At 49.0% G+C, this 15,959-nt stretch overlaps 1 protein-coding gene across 1 annotated transcript in view; it reads left to right on the forward strand.

The window, feature by feature from the left end:
- Positions 1 to 15,959, forward strand: part of LOC137526008 (transmembrane protease serine 9-like) — a 222,203-nt gene that overhangs the window by 142,521 nt on the left and 63,723 nt on the right. The window contains exon 10 of the mRNA XM_068247217.1: positions 12,464 to 12,638. Coding sequence (XP_068103318.1) covers positions 12,464 to 12,638 — 175 coding nt within the window. The remainder of the gene's footprint in view (positions 1 to 12,463; positions 12,639 to 15,959) is intronic.

Genomic DNA, 15,959 nt, shown 5'->3' on the forward strand with positions numbered 1-15,959 from the left:
CAGGGTACCAGAAACAACACTGCCTCCCTTGGGTTCACCAGACCCGCCTCAGCAGCAGCAGTAGCCCAGCCATTGCGTGGTTCACAACATTCACAAACATCAGACGACGCTGACACTGTCACTTTCCGGAGTAGTGCTCTTGAGGTCTCCCAGTGTTCATCAAACACAACAACCAACAGCCCTTCCGTGTGCAGCGCTACGGTTCAGTTGTCTGTGTCGGAGATGTTTGAGCGCAAGAGGAAATTGCCAGCAAATGACCCCCGGGCCGTGGCAGTAACAGCCAGCATAGCCAAGCTTCTGGCCTGCGAAATGCTGCCATATCGATTGGTGGAGACAAACAGCTTCAAGGGCATGATGTCAGTGGCCATCCCACGTTACGTGGTTCCCAGCCGCTACCACTTTGCACGCTCTGCAGTGCCTGAGTTGCATGAGCACGTGGTCAGCAAAATAACCCGAAGCTTGAAGAATGCCGTTGCCTGCAAGGTTCACCTCACCACTGACACCTGGACGAGTGCGTTCGGCCAGGGTAGATACATCTCCCTTACCGCGCACTGGGTGAACCTTGTGGAGCCTGGCAGCGATTCCTCACCTGCTACGGCACGGGTGTTGCCCACGCCACAAACAGCTGCACCGCCGTCCCTCCCACTGGATAACAGCAGCACCTACCTCTCTGACTCCTTCTCCTCCAACGCATCTCAAAGCTGTACCTCATCCGGAAACGCTAACCCAGCAGCAGTAGGATCGTGGAAGCAGTGCAGCACAGCTGTTGGCATGCGTCAGCAAGCGTTGCTGAAGCTAATCTGCCTTGGGGATAAGCAGCACACAGGGGAGGAAATTTGGAGGGGAATAAAGGAACAGACGGATTTGTGGCTGGCACCGCTGGACCTGAAACCGGGCATGGTTGTGTGTGATAATGGGAGTAATCTCATTCGCGCTTTAAGGTTGGCTAAGCTGACACACATCCCTTGCCTGGCGCACGTGATGAACCTAGTAGTTCAGCGGTTCCTGAGGACATACCCAGGCGTGCCCGATCTGCTGTTGAAGGTGCGTCGAGTGTCCAAACATTGTAGAAATTCCAGTACTGCTTCGGGGGCACTCGCCAAGATGCAGGAGCGCTTCAATCTCCCCCACCATCGCTTGCTGTGTGATGTCCCTACGCGCTGGAATTCTACGCTGCACATGCTAGCCCGCTTTTGCGAGCAGAAGAGTGCAGTGGTCCAGTACATGACGGCGCAGTACCGAGGCGCATCCGGCCAGCTGCCAAGCTTCTGTGGATCCGATTGGGCCAACATGTTGGACCTCTGCCAAGTCCTCCAAAATTTTGAGCAATCCACGTTGCTTGTGAGCAGTGACAACTCTTCAGTCAGCATTACCATACCACTGCTGTGTTTACTGAAGAGGTCGATGTTAAAAATCAAGGAAACAGCTGTCATGATGCAACTGGGGGAATCTGAAGGAGAAAACGATCAGCGTGATGGTACCAACATCAGGCCATCCGCCTCAGGGAACGCTGGCCCCAGCAGCTATGACGAAGAAGAGGAGGAGGAACAGCTGGAGTTGGAGCAGGAATTTCATGCCACCACTGACGAGGGCCAGAGCGGTGCACGTTGGACTTCCACAATTCAACGCGAATGGTCAGCAGAAGCAGACCAGGAGGAAGGTGACGACTATGATGCATCACAACAACTATCACAACGCTCACAAGAGGATGATGAGGATTCTGGTAGGACTCTGGCACACATGGCTCAATTCATGCTAGACTGCATTGAACGTGACCCACGCATTGTGCGCATTCTGGACAACACCAATTACTGGGTTTATACCCTTCTGGATCCACGGTACAAACACAATGTTCCAAAACTGCTTGAAGAAAGAGTCAGACAGGTCAAAATGGAAGAATACCAGCAGGCCCTTGTGGAGACTTTAGAGAGGAGATTGACATCCTCCCCCTCCTCTAGCCAGTTGTACGCAGACAGACTGACTTCCGCAAACCCAGGACGACCAGGAGGGCAGCAAACAACGCAAGCCGCAGCTAGTACCCAAAAGGGAATGGTATCGGCAGTGTCCTTGGAGTGGGAAAATTTTCTGACACCCATGCAGCCGCAGCCCACTGAACAGCAAGCGTGCAGATCCACCTCCAACACCGATCGCCTGGAGAAGATGGTCAAGGACTACATGTCAGATGGCGTAGCTGTGTCGAACCATCCATCTGCACCCTTCAACTATTGGGTATCGAAGCTAGACACCTGGCACGAACTGGCAATGTACGCAATAGAGGTGCTGGCTTGCCCGGCAGCCAGCGTTATGTCGGAACGCTGTTTCAGTGCTGCCGGAGGCATCGTCACAGATCGGCGTATCCGCCTCTCTACAGACAATGCAGACCGTCTGACTCAAATTAAAATGAATCAATCCTGGATTGGAAATGACTACGCAACACTCCAGGACCCCAACCAAGTAACATGACCAATGAACATCTGGGATGGTGTTGCGTTTCCGGGCCCTGTTTATTGAACCTCTCATCTGTATTACATTTATGACTGCATGGCGGCAAAAAGCATTGCTGCTATATCCGCACGCTTTTTGTCCACATGCAAGGCCTGGGTTGTTGTGTCTCACAAAGCGTGGCCTTCTCCTCCTGCGCCTGCTCCTGTTCCATCACGTCTGCTGCTGCTGGGTTAGCGTTGCCGCGTGGTCCCTGTTTATTGAACCACTTATCTTTATTACATTTATGACTGCATGGCGGTACAAAGCATGCTATCCGCACGCTTCTTGCCCTCATGCAAGGCCTGGGTTGTTGTGTCTCACAAAGCGTGGCCTTCTCCTCCTGCGCCTCCTCCTGTTCCATCACGTCTGCTGCTGCTGGGTTAGCGTTGCCGCGTGGTCCCTGTTTATTGAACCACTTATCTTTATTACATTTATGACTGCATGGCCGTACAAAGCCTGCTATCCGCACGCTTCTTGCCCTCATGCAAGGCCTGGGTTGTTGTGTCTCACAAAGCGTGGCCTTCTCCTCCTGCGCCTGCTCCTGTTCCATCACGTCTGCTGCTGCTGGGTTAGCGTTGCCGCGTGGTCCCTGTTTATTGAACCACTTATCTTTATTACATTTATGACTGCATGGCGGTACAAAGCCTGCTATCCGCACGCTTCTTGCCCTCATGCAAGGCCGGGGTTGTTGTGTCTCACAAAGCGTGGCCTTCTTCTCCTCCTGCGCCACCCTCCTCCTGTTCCATCACGTGTGCTGCTGCTGGGTTAGCGTTACCGGTCCCTTTTCCTGGAACCTCTTATATGTATTACATTTATGACTGCATGCCGACAAAAAACATGTTACCTGTGCAAAGAAAACAGACATTTCCCGCATTTAAAAGACAGTTTTCCCTTTGAAACTTTAAAATCGATTTTCTCAAAAACTATAAGCTCTTTTTGCTAATTTTTTTTTCCTCTTGTACCCACTCCCAAGGTGCACATACCCTGCAAATTTGGGGTATGTAGCATGTAAGGAGGCTTTACAAACCACAAAAGTTCGGGTCCCCATTGACTTCCATTATGTTCGGAGTTCGGGTCGAACACCCGAACATCGCGGCCATGTTCGGCCTGTTCGGCCCGAACCCGAACATCTAGATGTTCGCCCAACACTAGCGAACGGTTCCAGGCGAACATCGGGTGGTTCGCCTTCGCCGGCGAAGGCGAACTTTCCCGGAAGTTCGATTCACCCCATAATGCTCTATGAGGGTCAACTTTGACCATCTGCATCACAGTCAGCAGGCACATTGTAGCCAATCCGGCTATACTAAGCCCTGGAGCCCCACCCCCCTTATATAAGGCAGGCTCCGGCGGCCATTAGCCTCACTCGTGTGCCTGCTAGAGACAGACTAGGGACAGCTGCTGCAGACTTGTTCTCCTAGGGACAGATTAGTCAGGCTCTTGCCTTCTTAGCTTGCTTAGCTGAATCTTATTGCTATAATAGTGCCCCAGAAAAGCTCTTTTCAGAGCTCATCCTGCTCATGTGATCAGTTTTTTTTCTGTGTTTGAAACTGACACTTGTGTTTTTTAGACAGCATTGCTAATTCATACTGTGTGTCCCACTGCCAGCAGCAGCAGCACATTCAGTGACTACTACCTGTGTGTGTGAGACACTTGTGTTGCTTAGACAGCATTGCTAATTCATAATGTGTGTGTCCCACTGCCAGCAGCCCACCAGCATTCAGCAGCACATTCAGTGACACCTGTGTGTGTGACAGGGAGCTGCACATTGTACTACCTACCCAGTACTGCATTTACCTACTACTAGTACCTGTTGTGTTTAGTTAACCCACCTCATCACTGCATACACCTACGTTTGTGTTGAGTGAACCCACCTCGCTGCACATAACTACCTTTTGTGTTGAGTGAACTTGCCTCACTGTATATCTACCTTTTCTGTAGAGTGAACTCACCTCACTGCATATATAACTACCTTTGGGTTGAGTGAACTCACCTCACTGCATATCTACCTTTTCTGTTCAGTGAACTCAATTCACTGCATATAACTACGTTTGTGTTGAGTGAACTCAGCTGACTGCATCTAACTACCTGTTGTGTTCAGTGAACTCACCTCACTGCATATATAACTACCTTTGGGTTGAGTGAACTCACCTCACTGCATATATAACTACCTTTGGGTTGAGTGAACTCACCTCACTGCATATCTACCTTTTCTGTTGAGTGAACTCACCTCACTGCATATAACTACATTTGTATTGAGTGAACTCAGCTGACTGCATCTAACTACCTGTTGTGTTCAGTGAACTCACCTCACTGCACATAGCTACCTTTTGTGTTCAGTGAACTCACCTCACTGCATATATAACTACCTTTGGGTTGAGTGAACTCACCTCACTGCATATATAACTACCTTTGGGTTGAGTGAACTCACCTCACTGCACATAGCTACCTTTTGTGTTCAGTGAACTCACCTCACTGCATATATAACTACCTTTGGGTTGAGTGAACTCACCTCACTGCATATCTACCTTTGCTGTTGAGTGAACTCACCTCACTGCATATAACTACATTTGTGTTGAGTGAACTCAGCTGACAGCATCTAACTACCTGTTGTGTTCAGTGAACTCACCCCACTGCATATATAACTACCTTTGGGTTGAGTGAACTCACCTCACTGCATATATACCTTTTCTGTTGAGTGAACTCACCTCACTGCATATAACTACCTTTGTGTTGAGTGAACTCAGCTGACTGCATCTAACTACCTGTTGTGTTCAGTGAACTCACCCCACTGCATATATAACTACCTTTGGGTTGAGTGAACTCACCTCACTGCACATAGCTACCTTTTGTGTTCAGTGAACTCACCTCACTGCATATCTACCTTTTCTGTTGAGTGAACTCACCTCACTGCATATACCTAGCTTCCCCCCGAGATGGACAAAATGGACAAACCAGGTAGAGGAAGAGGTAGAGGCAGACCCAGAGGAAGGCCACCTGGCACTGGCAGGTCTGTGCGAGGTGGTGTTGCTGTGATTTTGTGCGGACCTGGACCAAAGTACAGTGCTCAGAAGAAGGCACTCCCAAAATTGTGAGGACGTGCTTGAGTATTTAACACAGAAGACCTCATCTCCCGCAGCCAGTGCTATCAGCGCTAGTACGAGCACCACATCCGCTGCATTTGACACTTCGCAGGAGTTATTTGGTGGTGGTGGTGGTGAATCACTGATTCACAGCCACTACTGCAACAACAACAAGAAGGCGCAGGTACACCACCTCATACGTCTGAGTTAGGTGGCGATAGTATGGACGTAATGTGTGAGGAGGGGCATGATGAACCACCTGAAGTTGGTGCAGTTGTGGAGTTGTCTAAGGAAAGTGAAGCTGGGCAGGAGGATTATGATGACGATTATACGGATGCCACGTATGTTCCCAATAGAGGAGATGACCAGGGGGACAGTTCAGAGGGGGGGCCAGAGAGGAGTAGGAGGAGACGACTCCATGATAGAAGCAGAGGGAGCCCGTCCTCAGAAATAGCTGGGGGCAGTGTCCGGTGCCATGTATCGTCAGCTATGGCCAGCCAGCCAACATGCGCTTCAACATCAGCTGCTGATGCCACCGTAGCGCCATCACCCCAGGGGGGCTCAGCGGTTTGGAATTTTTTTAACGTGTGTGTCTCAGATCGGAGCAAAGCCATCTGTTGTCTCTGCCAGCAAAAATTGAGCCGTGGAAAGGCCAACTCTCACGTAGGGACAAGTGCCTTACGAAGGCACCTGGAGAGAAGGCACAAACAGCTATGGGAAGAACACCTGAGGAAAAGCAGCACCCCTCAAAAGACAAGCCACCCTCCTTCTCCTCTTCCTCCTTCAGGTGCATCCGCTTTCTCCCTTGCACCTTCACAGCCACCCTCCTTCACACCGTCTCTGCCCTTGAGCGGTTCCTGCTCCTCTGCCCACAGCAGTAGCCAGGTGTCCGTGAAGGAAGTCTTTGAGTGGAAGAAGCCAATTTCGGCCAGTCACCCTCTTGCCCGGCATCTGACAGCTGGTGTGGCGGAACTATTAGCTTGCCAGCTATTACCATACAAGCTGGTGGAGTCAGAGGCTTTCCGTAAATTTGTGGCCATTGGGACACCGCAGTGGAAGATACCAGGCCGCACTTATTTTTCACGAAAGGCCATACCCAAACTGTACCGTGCAGTTCAGAGGCAAGTGGTGTCATCTATTGCGAAGAGTGTTGGGTCAAGGGTCCACCTGACCATGGATGCCTGGTCTGCCAAGCACGGGCAGGGCCGCTACATTACGTACACAGCCCATTGGGTCAACCTGGTGACCGATGGCAGCAAGCAGGGAGTACGTGGCTGTTCAGCGGACCGACTTGTCACACCTCCACAGCTTGCAGGCAGGCCTCCTGCCACCTCCTCTCCTTCTCCTCCAGCTACATCCTCTTCGCTGTCAACCTCCTCCTCCTCCTTTGCTGAGTGTCAGTTGAACTCTAGCAGTGCTGCCATCTCCTCTTCCTCTCCAGCCACACAGCCCCATCTCCCCAGAGCCTACGCTGCATGCCAGGTACGATGGTGTCACGCAATTTTAGACATGTCTTGCCTCAAAGCGGAGAGTCACACTGGAGCAGCTCTCCTGGCTGCTCTTAACAAACAGGTGGAGAAATGGCTGACCCCGCACCAGCTGGAGATCGGCAACATGGTGTGTGACAATGGCAGCAATCTCCTTTCCGCTTTGAATTTGGGAAAGCTGACACATGTACCCTGCATGGCACATGTGCTGAATCTGGTCGTGCAAAGATTTGTCTCAAAGTACCCAGGCTTAGAGGACGTCCTGAAGCAGACCAGGAAGTTGTGTGGGCATTTCAGGCGGTCTTATACGGCCATGGCACGCTTTGCGAACATTCAGCGGAAAAACAACTTGCCGGTGAGACGCTTGATATGCGATAGCCCGACTCGCTGGAATTCCACCCTGCTCATGTTCTCTCGCCTGCTAGACCAGGAGAAAGCCGTCACCCAGTACCTGTACAACTACAGTAGAAAGACACAATCTGGGAAGATGGGGATGTTGTGGCCCAACAGCTGGACACTGATGCGAAATGCATGCAGGACGATGTGGCCGTTTGAGGAGGTGACCAACCTGGTGAGTCGCGCTGAAGGCACCATCAGCGACTTGATCCCCTACGCTTACTTCCTGGAGCGTGCCGTGCGTAGAGTGGTGGATGAAGCTGTGGAGGAGCGGGAACAGGAACAGCTATGGCAGGAGGAGTCGTGGGACCAATTTTCAGCCGAACCACAGGTTTCCTCAACACCTGCGTCACCACAGAGGGGGGAGGAGGAGGAAGAAGAGGAGTTGTGTGTGGAAGCAAAGGAGTCAGACTCGGATGATTATGAGGAAGGTGTTTCAGTGGAGGAGGAAGAGGCGGCAGTGGCAGAAGAACAACCACAGCAGCCGTCACAGGGGGCTTCTGCTGCTCCACGTTCCCGTAGTATTGTTCGTGGCTGGGGGGAGGAAGAGGAGTTGCGTGACGTCACTGTGGAAGAGCAAGAGGAGATGGAGAGTACGTCTGGATCCGACTTTGTGCAGATGGCCTCTTTCATGTTGTCCAGCTTGTTGAGGGACCCCCGTATCAAAAAACTCAAGGGGAATGACCTGTACTGGGTGGCCACGCTACTAGACCCTCGGTACAGGCACAAAGTAGCAGACCTGTTACCAACTCAACACAAGGCGGAAAGGATGCAGCACTTGCAGAACAAGCTGTCAATAATGCTTTACAATGCATTTAAGGGTGATGTGACAGTACAATGCAATAAAGGTACCACTGGCAGTATTCCTCCTCCTCCTCACCAGTCCACGCAGGCAAGGACAGGACGCTCCAGCGATCTCGGGGTGATGTCGGATATGCGGACATTCTTAAGTCCAACGCCTCGCAGTAGCCCTTCGGGATCCACCCTCCACCAACGCCTGGACCGGCAGGTAGCCGACTACCTGGCCTTAAGTGTGGATGTACACACTGCGACTGCGAGCAGCGACGATGAACCCTTGTTCTACTGGTTGCGCATGCTTGACCTGTGGCCAGAGCTGTCCCAATTTGCCATACAACTTCTCTCTTGCCCTGCCACAAGCGTCCTGTCAGAAAGGACCTTCAGTGCAGCTGGAGGCATTGTCACTGAGAAGAGAAGTCGTCTAAGTCATGACAGTGTTCAGTACCTGACCTTTATCAAAATGAACGAGACATGGATCCCTGAGGGCTATTGCACGACTGAAGACTAAGTCAGTCCCCACACACAGCATCTCTGCCTGCAGGCCGCTTGACTGCCTTCCCCGCCGCCACCACCAGGGTCCAGGACTCTAGGCGGATTCCAGAATTTTTAAGGCCGCTGCTAGCAGCGGCCACTATACTAATTTTTCTGGGGCGTGCACATGCCTGCCTAATTTTTCTGGCTGAACTGCAGGCGGCTGCAACAAAAAACAAAAGGCATGTACATGTGCCCATCCCCCTTCGTGATCATAACCTTGCCGCGGTGAAGGGGCTTGCGTATCACTATGAAGCAATGACCGCCGGCTATATGAGTGTCTCAGGTGGGGGTGGCACAACAAAGATAATAAGGTCGTTGTTTCTGTCACTGTTCTGTCATTCAGCTACATCAGCCGGGCGACCATATGGGCTGAAAAGCCACCATCACCTGCACTCTCGTCATGGTGCGCACCAGTCCAGCACGCCTGTCACTACACAAGCGGCTGTTTGCAGTCACTGCATACCTTTCACTGCATCTGTGACTGCACATTATACCTGGCAGTCAGTGCATAACTTGCACTTGAATGGATACAGTTTTAAACAATTTAAAAATACAACCATCTACATTTTCAAACAATTTAAAAATACAACCATCTACATTTTCAAACAATTTAAAAATACAACCATCTACATTTTCAAACAATTTAAAAATACAACCATCTACATTTTCAAACAATTTAAAAATACAACCATCTACAGTTTCAAACAATTGAAAAAAAAGGCAAAAAACTTGCCCTCCGTAAAACATTCTTGGCAAATGCTTTCGACTTGGTTTGTCTTCCGCTGGGTCAAGGGTCCATCTGATCACAGATGCCTGGTCTGCAAAGCACGGTCAGGGCAGCTACAGCATGGGTCTCAGCAGGCTCCCACTTCGGGCCGGAATCCAACCTTCATTCCCCGCCCATTACCCGTGGTGACAAACAATGGCAGACTTGCCCTCCATAACGGATTCCCGTTAAAGGATTTAAAGTTGATTCATCACAATTAGGGCCTCAAAAGTCCTCCTGAGTCCTGTATTGTTATTTTTGGTCACTACCTCGGGGCGGGCGTGCATGCCTGCCTGCTGCCCTCCTTGCCTGTGTAGTGGTAGCCGTTGCTCAGGCTCCACACCGGATTCCATCCCTCATTCCCCGGCCATTACCCAGGGTCACAAATGGCAGACTTGCCCGCCTCCATATGATTCTCGTGAAAGGAATGTGGTGTCATCTTTGCCCGCCATAACTGGTTCTCGTTAAAGGATTTAAAGTACATTCATTTCAAATACAGCAAGCCCTCGATACAACATCTTGTCCATCACTTTTGGGGCCAGCATAATTTTTTCTATTTTTCAAAGTTCGCCTCCCCATTGAAGTCTATTGCGGTTCGTGAACTTTTCCGCGAACCGAACCTTCCGCGGAAGTTCGCGAACCTAAAATCGGAGGTTCGGCCCATCACTAGTAATCCACAATTGATGCAAAATCATAATGGTAAACTTTGTAATTCCCTTTGTTTGTAACCGTAATAATTTTGTGCTGATTTAGTAATAGCAACGCCCCCATACATGCTATTAACACCCAAAGTGCTTTATAAGTTAACTTTTTAACAGCCCTGCATGAGTTGTCTCATTTGGGCCATCTAAACTCGGCTGTCTAGCGCAGCCATGCAGCGTGGGCAGTGAGCCGTTACAGTTACCTGTCCGGATGGCTGAATCAGCTTCTCCTCCACCCACGGCACGGAGCTGAACTTCCGACATGTCTTCTGTGTCCCGATCACATGTGATCACTTGATATGGTGTGATCAGGACCCAGGGGTTAGTGTCAGTGTTACAATGTCACTCGGTGGTCAGGGCCAGCCCTAGACTTTTTGCCGCCGGAGGGAAACTTAGAAAAAATTGAAGCCCCCCCCCCCCACGAGCTGTGGGTGGGGGGGCGCTGAGCTGGAGGGGTAGCGGGCAGGAAGGGTGTATTGGGCCTAGCGGTGGGGAGGGGGGTCGGACCGCCCCCTCCCTCGCCTGGGTCCCCCGACCTGCGCTCCCCCTCCAGCTTTAAATAGTTAAGTAGCAACCGATAGTAAGAGGCACAAGCGGGGATGACTCACCTCTTCCGCGTTCCAGCGTGCGCTCCACTAACGTCACCCACTGTATTGTAAGTGACAGGAAGTGACGTCAGTGGAGCGCACGCTGAAACGCGGAAGAAGTGAGTCATCCCCGCCCATGCCTCTTACTATCGGCTGCTTCTTAACTATTAGGCCCAATACCCCCTTCCTGCCCGCTACCCCTCCAGCTCGGCGGAAGAAGCCCCCCCCCCCCTCACCTACGGACGGGCGGGTGCCGTCCCCGTAGAAGTGCGGCCTGAGGCAAAAGTTTCACCCCGCCTCATGAGCGGGCCGGCCGTGTCGGTGGTGTATGAGACTCTTCCATTTCCCCCCTTCCACCACCAAGTGGCACTGTAATACTGAAACCATCCCCTGGATCCCGATAATGTCTTATAATGTAATCCGGACCCAGAGGACATATTGAGATTACATCGCCACCGCGGTGGAGGAAAGCAGAAGCCAATCTAGCCCTCTGGACAGGTACTGTAACTATAACAGCTCCCTGCTAAAAATGCAGCCCTGCAGCCACATGTAGTTTTACTTTATGTGGCTGCTAAAAGGTTAAGGGGAATAGTGGAAACAAGGCAAAAAATTGGTTCTAAAACTGTAAATTTTTACAATTTGTGGTTTGCATTTCTAAAATCAAATTTCTCAAAAACTACAAGGTCTTTTTGAAAAAATCCCACTAGTCCCCATAAGATAGCTACCAAATTTGGTGACAATAGCATGGATGGGGACTTTGCTATTGACCCTGGAAATCGGCATAAAATTACACAAAATTACGAATGAATTACAATTAAAGTCAATTGAATTTTCAAACCATGCTGCTAGCAAGTCCAGCACATTGGATGTGCAGCACACTGATCAGGTGACTGGCAAGAATTTCCTAACAGTTCCATCTACTGGCGAGGTGGGGAACTGCACAGATCCCAGCAAAACGAGAGCCATCTGCTCGTAGACAGCGGAAGTCCACACCAAGGTTCCCCAGTGCTGCCACCCGCAAGGTGACAAAGGCATAGAGCCTGACATTATACTTCTTTTTCTTCCCACCACCAACAGAGCTGTTGGTGGGATGGGATCTGATTGCTGCTGCAACATGTTTGTTTTTTTAATCAATTTTATGTATTTTTTTTTTAAATAAAAAAGGTATTTCCTCTTTAATCACCCCCTCCCCAGGATCCACCATAACAATCACCTCTTATAGGCATCAGCCTATAAGAGGGATCTGATTGTAAGCCGCTCCAGGGGGCAGCTAAGTGACAAAGCTGTCCCCTCCCCTGTACAGCGCTGTGCTAGATCGCAGCACTGTACAAACAATATAAATGGTTGTTTCTTTCCCTAACAGCCTCCCAGCTCCGATCACGACTGGCAGGCTGCATTAATACTTTACCGCTGTTTCCGCTGCACACTCCTCTACCAAATTCACACCAGACGCGGCTGTCGGCACATTGCACATGGGCATGTGTGTACGCTGGCAACCACGTGGGGCACGGACCTGGAAGGGGAGTACAGACAAACGGACAAGTATTAATGCAGGGGCACAGCAATACATGAAATGCTGTATTGGCAGATTGGATGGTTTGTGGGCTGATTGTATGTTTTCTCTCTGCAGTCCCTCTCTCAATGTGCGGATCTCCTTTGGTCACCAACCGCATAGTGGGCGGGACAAACGCTGCTGATGGGGAGTGGCCATGGCAAATCAGTCTGTACTATAATGGGAGATTCTTGTGCGGAGGATCTCTGATCGCCCCCCAGTGGATAATGAGCGCAGCACACTGTTTCCAAGGGTGAGTACCATATTTTGCATCGCTGCAAAGTCTGAGGACCTGATGTACATCCCGAGTGTATAAAACTAGTGAGGATCATAATCTGCTAATTATGATTACGCAAAATTTTCCCAATTATGGCCATGCATAATTACAATTTAGGAATTCTATTGATTTCATGTAATTCATTTGTAATTTTACGTAATTGCACGTAATTTAATGTAATTTGGTGCCGACTTAAAAGAAAACAATAATAAAGCTTAAAAAAAGAGTTTCACTTAAATAGGGCTTCTACCAGCCCCCTGCAGCTGCCCTGTGGCCGAGCCGTCTCCGTACGATCCTCCAGTCCCCTGCCTCGGCTAAGTTTCATTTTTGATCAACTGGCCAGTTGATGGCCAGTGCACCTGCCTGGCCGCGACCATGCACGTCCTTGCTCACCTCCCCATCGCCGGAAGCTTACTAGGCAGGCTTAGTAGGAGCTTTTCTCTGGTGACGGCGATGTGAGTGAGGATACGCGCCACAGCCACCCAGATGCACTGACCATGGACTGGCTAGTTGCTCAAAAGAGTAAGTTTAAACGTAAGGGAAAAAAATATAAGTGAAACTTTTTTTTTTTTTTACTTTTCAGTTTAGGTCCACTTTAAAACCAGAAAAATTACATATTAATAAACATTTTTCCAAAACAACAAGGTCTCTTTGACTTTTTCTTACTGTTCCCGCATATACATAGCAATTCTGGTGACAATAGCATGTAAAGAAGCTTTTCTATTAACCTCAAAAGTTGGCATGAAATTACGCAAATTATGCAAAATTGGGACATTTCGCTGGGGCGGGGGAGGACATGGAACAAGTTCAATATGTTGAAGGAAAAGGAGCTTTTGTGCCTTGAGCTAAGAAAAAAAACTTGTAGGAGGGGCTCAGAATATAACTTGAATTCAAACTCAGAGTATAGAAGTAAATCAGTCTTACCGGCATCAATGAACAAACCATATGGGTTGAGAAAAAGTTTAATGATGCACAAATGCGTTTCACGGGTACTGGCCCGCTTTCTCAGGTCAATAATAAAGTGCCCAAGTCTGCAGAAGTAGCAGGTGTAGGTTTCTATTTTTTTTTTTTTATGAAAAGAGGCGCCTACATCCGCTACTGCTGCAGATTAAGGCACTTGGCACATTATTGACCTTAGGAAGCTGGCCAGTACCCGTGAAATGCGTTTGTGCATCATTACACTTTTTCTCAACCCAAATGGTTTGTTCCTTGATGGATTTACTTTTATACTCTGAGTTTAAGTTCAAGTTATATTCTGGGCGCCACCTACAAGTTTTTTTTCTCAGCTATAGTCCGAACCTTCAGGGTAGTATATGGTACACCACATGTCCAAATACCTAAGGAGAGTGAGCGGCCAGTACCTGCCAAGCAGATCTGGGATATCGAATGGGAAGGGTTATTTTCCCGTAGGCTCTGTTGGTGGTTGCAGGAGTGCAATTTACTCTTGTGAGTATAATCTATTACTCTATCCTAACCTCCTTCTACCTAATTATACTGCACTATCGGGCTCCTGGTCCCTCTCATTACAGAACCTTGAGGGTTGGAGGTATAAGCACCAGGAATCATCCCACATTCCTTTTATGCCTTGAGGTCCTGGTGGAGATGGTCTGTAACCTTCAGCCTGATGGGAGCCAACTGAAGAAGCAGTGCCCTGGATGTGAGGGGTTATTGGCGATCTTCATCTCTCTGCAACACAGTCTGAAGTTGTAGAGGAGGTCTACTGGAGGGGTTTCCCAATGATCCTCTCTGCTGATCTAATGATCCTCTGTAGTTTGTATCTGTCACTGGTGAAGTAGTAGCAGTAGGGTATTGTCACTGGTGAAGGAGGTGGCATACTAGACCAGGATGGATAAACAGAGGACAGATTTAATAGTTGCGGTGTAGAAGCACTGCATAAGCTCCTGGGCCATACCGAACTTATTCAATTGTCAAAGGAAGAATAGTCTCTGCTGGGCTTCCTTCTGGGTAGATGCAGTGCTGGCCTCCCAACCCAGGTCTTTAGAGATGGTTGTGCCCAGGAGGCAGATGCAGGAAACTCTTTCAACTTCAGTGCTATCAATGTAACGCAGAGGTGAGTTCAAGGTATGCTTCCAGAAGTCGACGATCATCTCAACAGTTTTGAATGTGTTGAGGACCAGCCTGTTCTATTTTCACAACCTCCTGATGGTAGGTCTGCTCTTCATTCTAAATTACAAGGCCAAAGATGATGGTGTTGTCAGCGAATTTGATAACCTAGGCAGAGTTTGACAAGGATATGCAGTTTTTTGTGTAAAGGGAGAACAGGATTGGTGACAGTATGCAGCCTTGCCGGGCACCCGTGTTGATAATAACCCAGCTTGACTACCTGGGACCTATTGGTGAGGAAGTCCACGATCTATAGGCGTAGGTTGGGATGGACTTTGAGTGCTCCAAGATTGTTTTGTAGTATGCTGTATTAAAAGACTTAAAGTCTAGAAGGAGGATTCTGGCGTACAAGTTTATCTGGGAGGTCGCTGATGAGCGCCAGACAGATATTGATGGCATAGTTGGTGGACCTGTTTGCTCTATACACGAACAGCAAAGTGTCCAGTGGGGGCAATATAGAGTGCTTAAGGAGGGACAGGGCACAAGAGCACAGGACCAATAGAGAGCTAATACTGTAGTTGAGGAAGGGCCCTTCGGGGCCCCTCTGGCGCAAGGGCCCCGATGCGATTGCTACCTCTGCACCCCCTATTGCTACGCCCCTGATCAGAGACTCCTTGCTTTTTTTGGGACAAGAATGATGGTGGACCTCTTGAAGCACACGGGGACCTTGCGCTCACCAGTGATAATTGTAATCAACTAATCAGTAATACGCAAAATTTCACATACATTTTCGCAATTACGTCTATATGTAATTACAAAGTGTTCGTTCAGTTGACTTTGTATAAGCATTCGTAATTACGTATGAATTTACATGTAATTTACACGTAATTAGGGCAGAATTTGGTGTTGAATAGCAAAGCCCTTATACAGGATCTTCTCAAAAAATTAGCATATTGTGATAAAGTTCATTATTTTGTGTAATGTACTGATAAACATTAGATTTTCATATATTTTAGATTCAAATACACACAACTGAAGTAGTTCAAGCCTTTTATTGTTTTAATATTGATGATTTTGGCATACAGCTCATGAAAACCCAAATTTCCTATCTCAAAAAATTAGCATATTTCATCCGACCAATAAAAGAAAAGTGTTTTTAAAACAAAAAAAGTCGACCTTCAAATAATTATGTTCAGTTATGCACTCAATACTTGGTCGGGAATCCTTTTGCAG

This window comes from Hyperolius riggenbachi, chromosome 7 (assembly GCF_040937935.1).
Source record: "Hyperolius riggenbachi isolate aHypRig1 chromosome 7, aHypRig1.pri, whole genome shotgun sequence".
Taxonomy (NCBI): Eukaryota; Metazoa; Chordata; class Amphibia; order Anura; family Hyperoliidae; genus Hyperolius; species Hyperolius riggenbachi.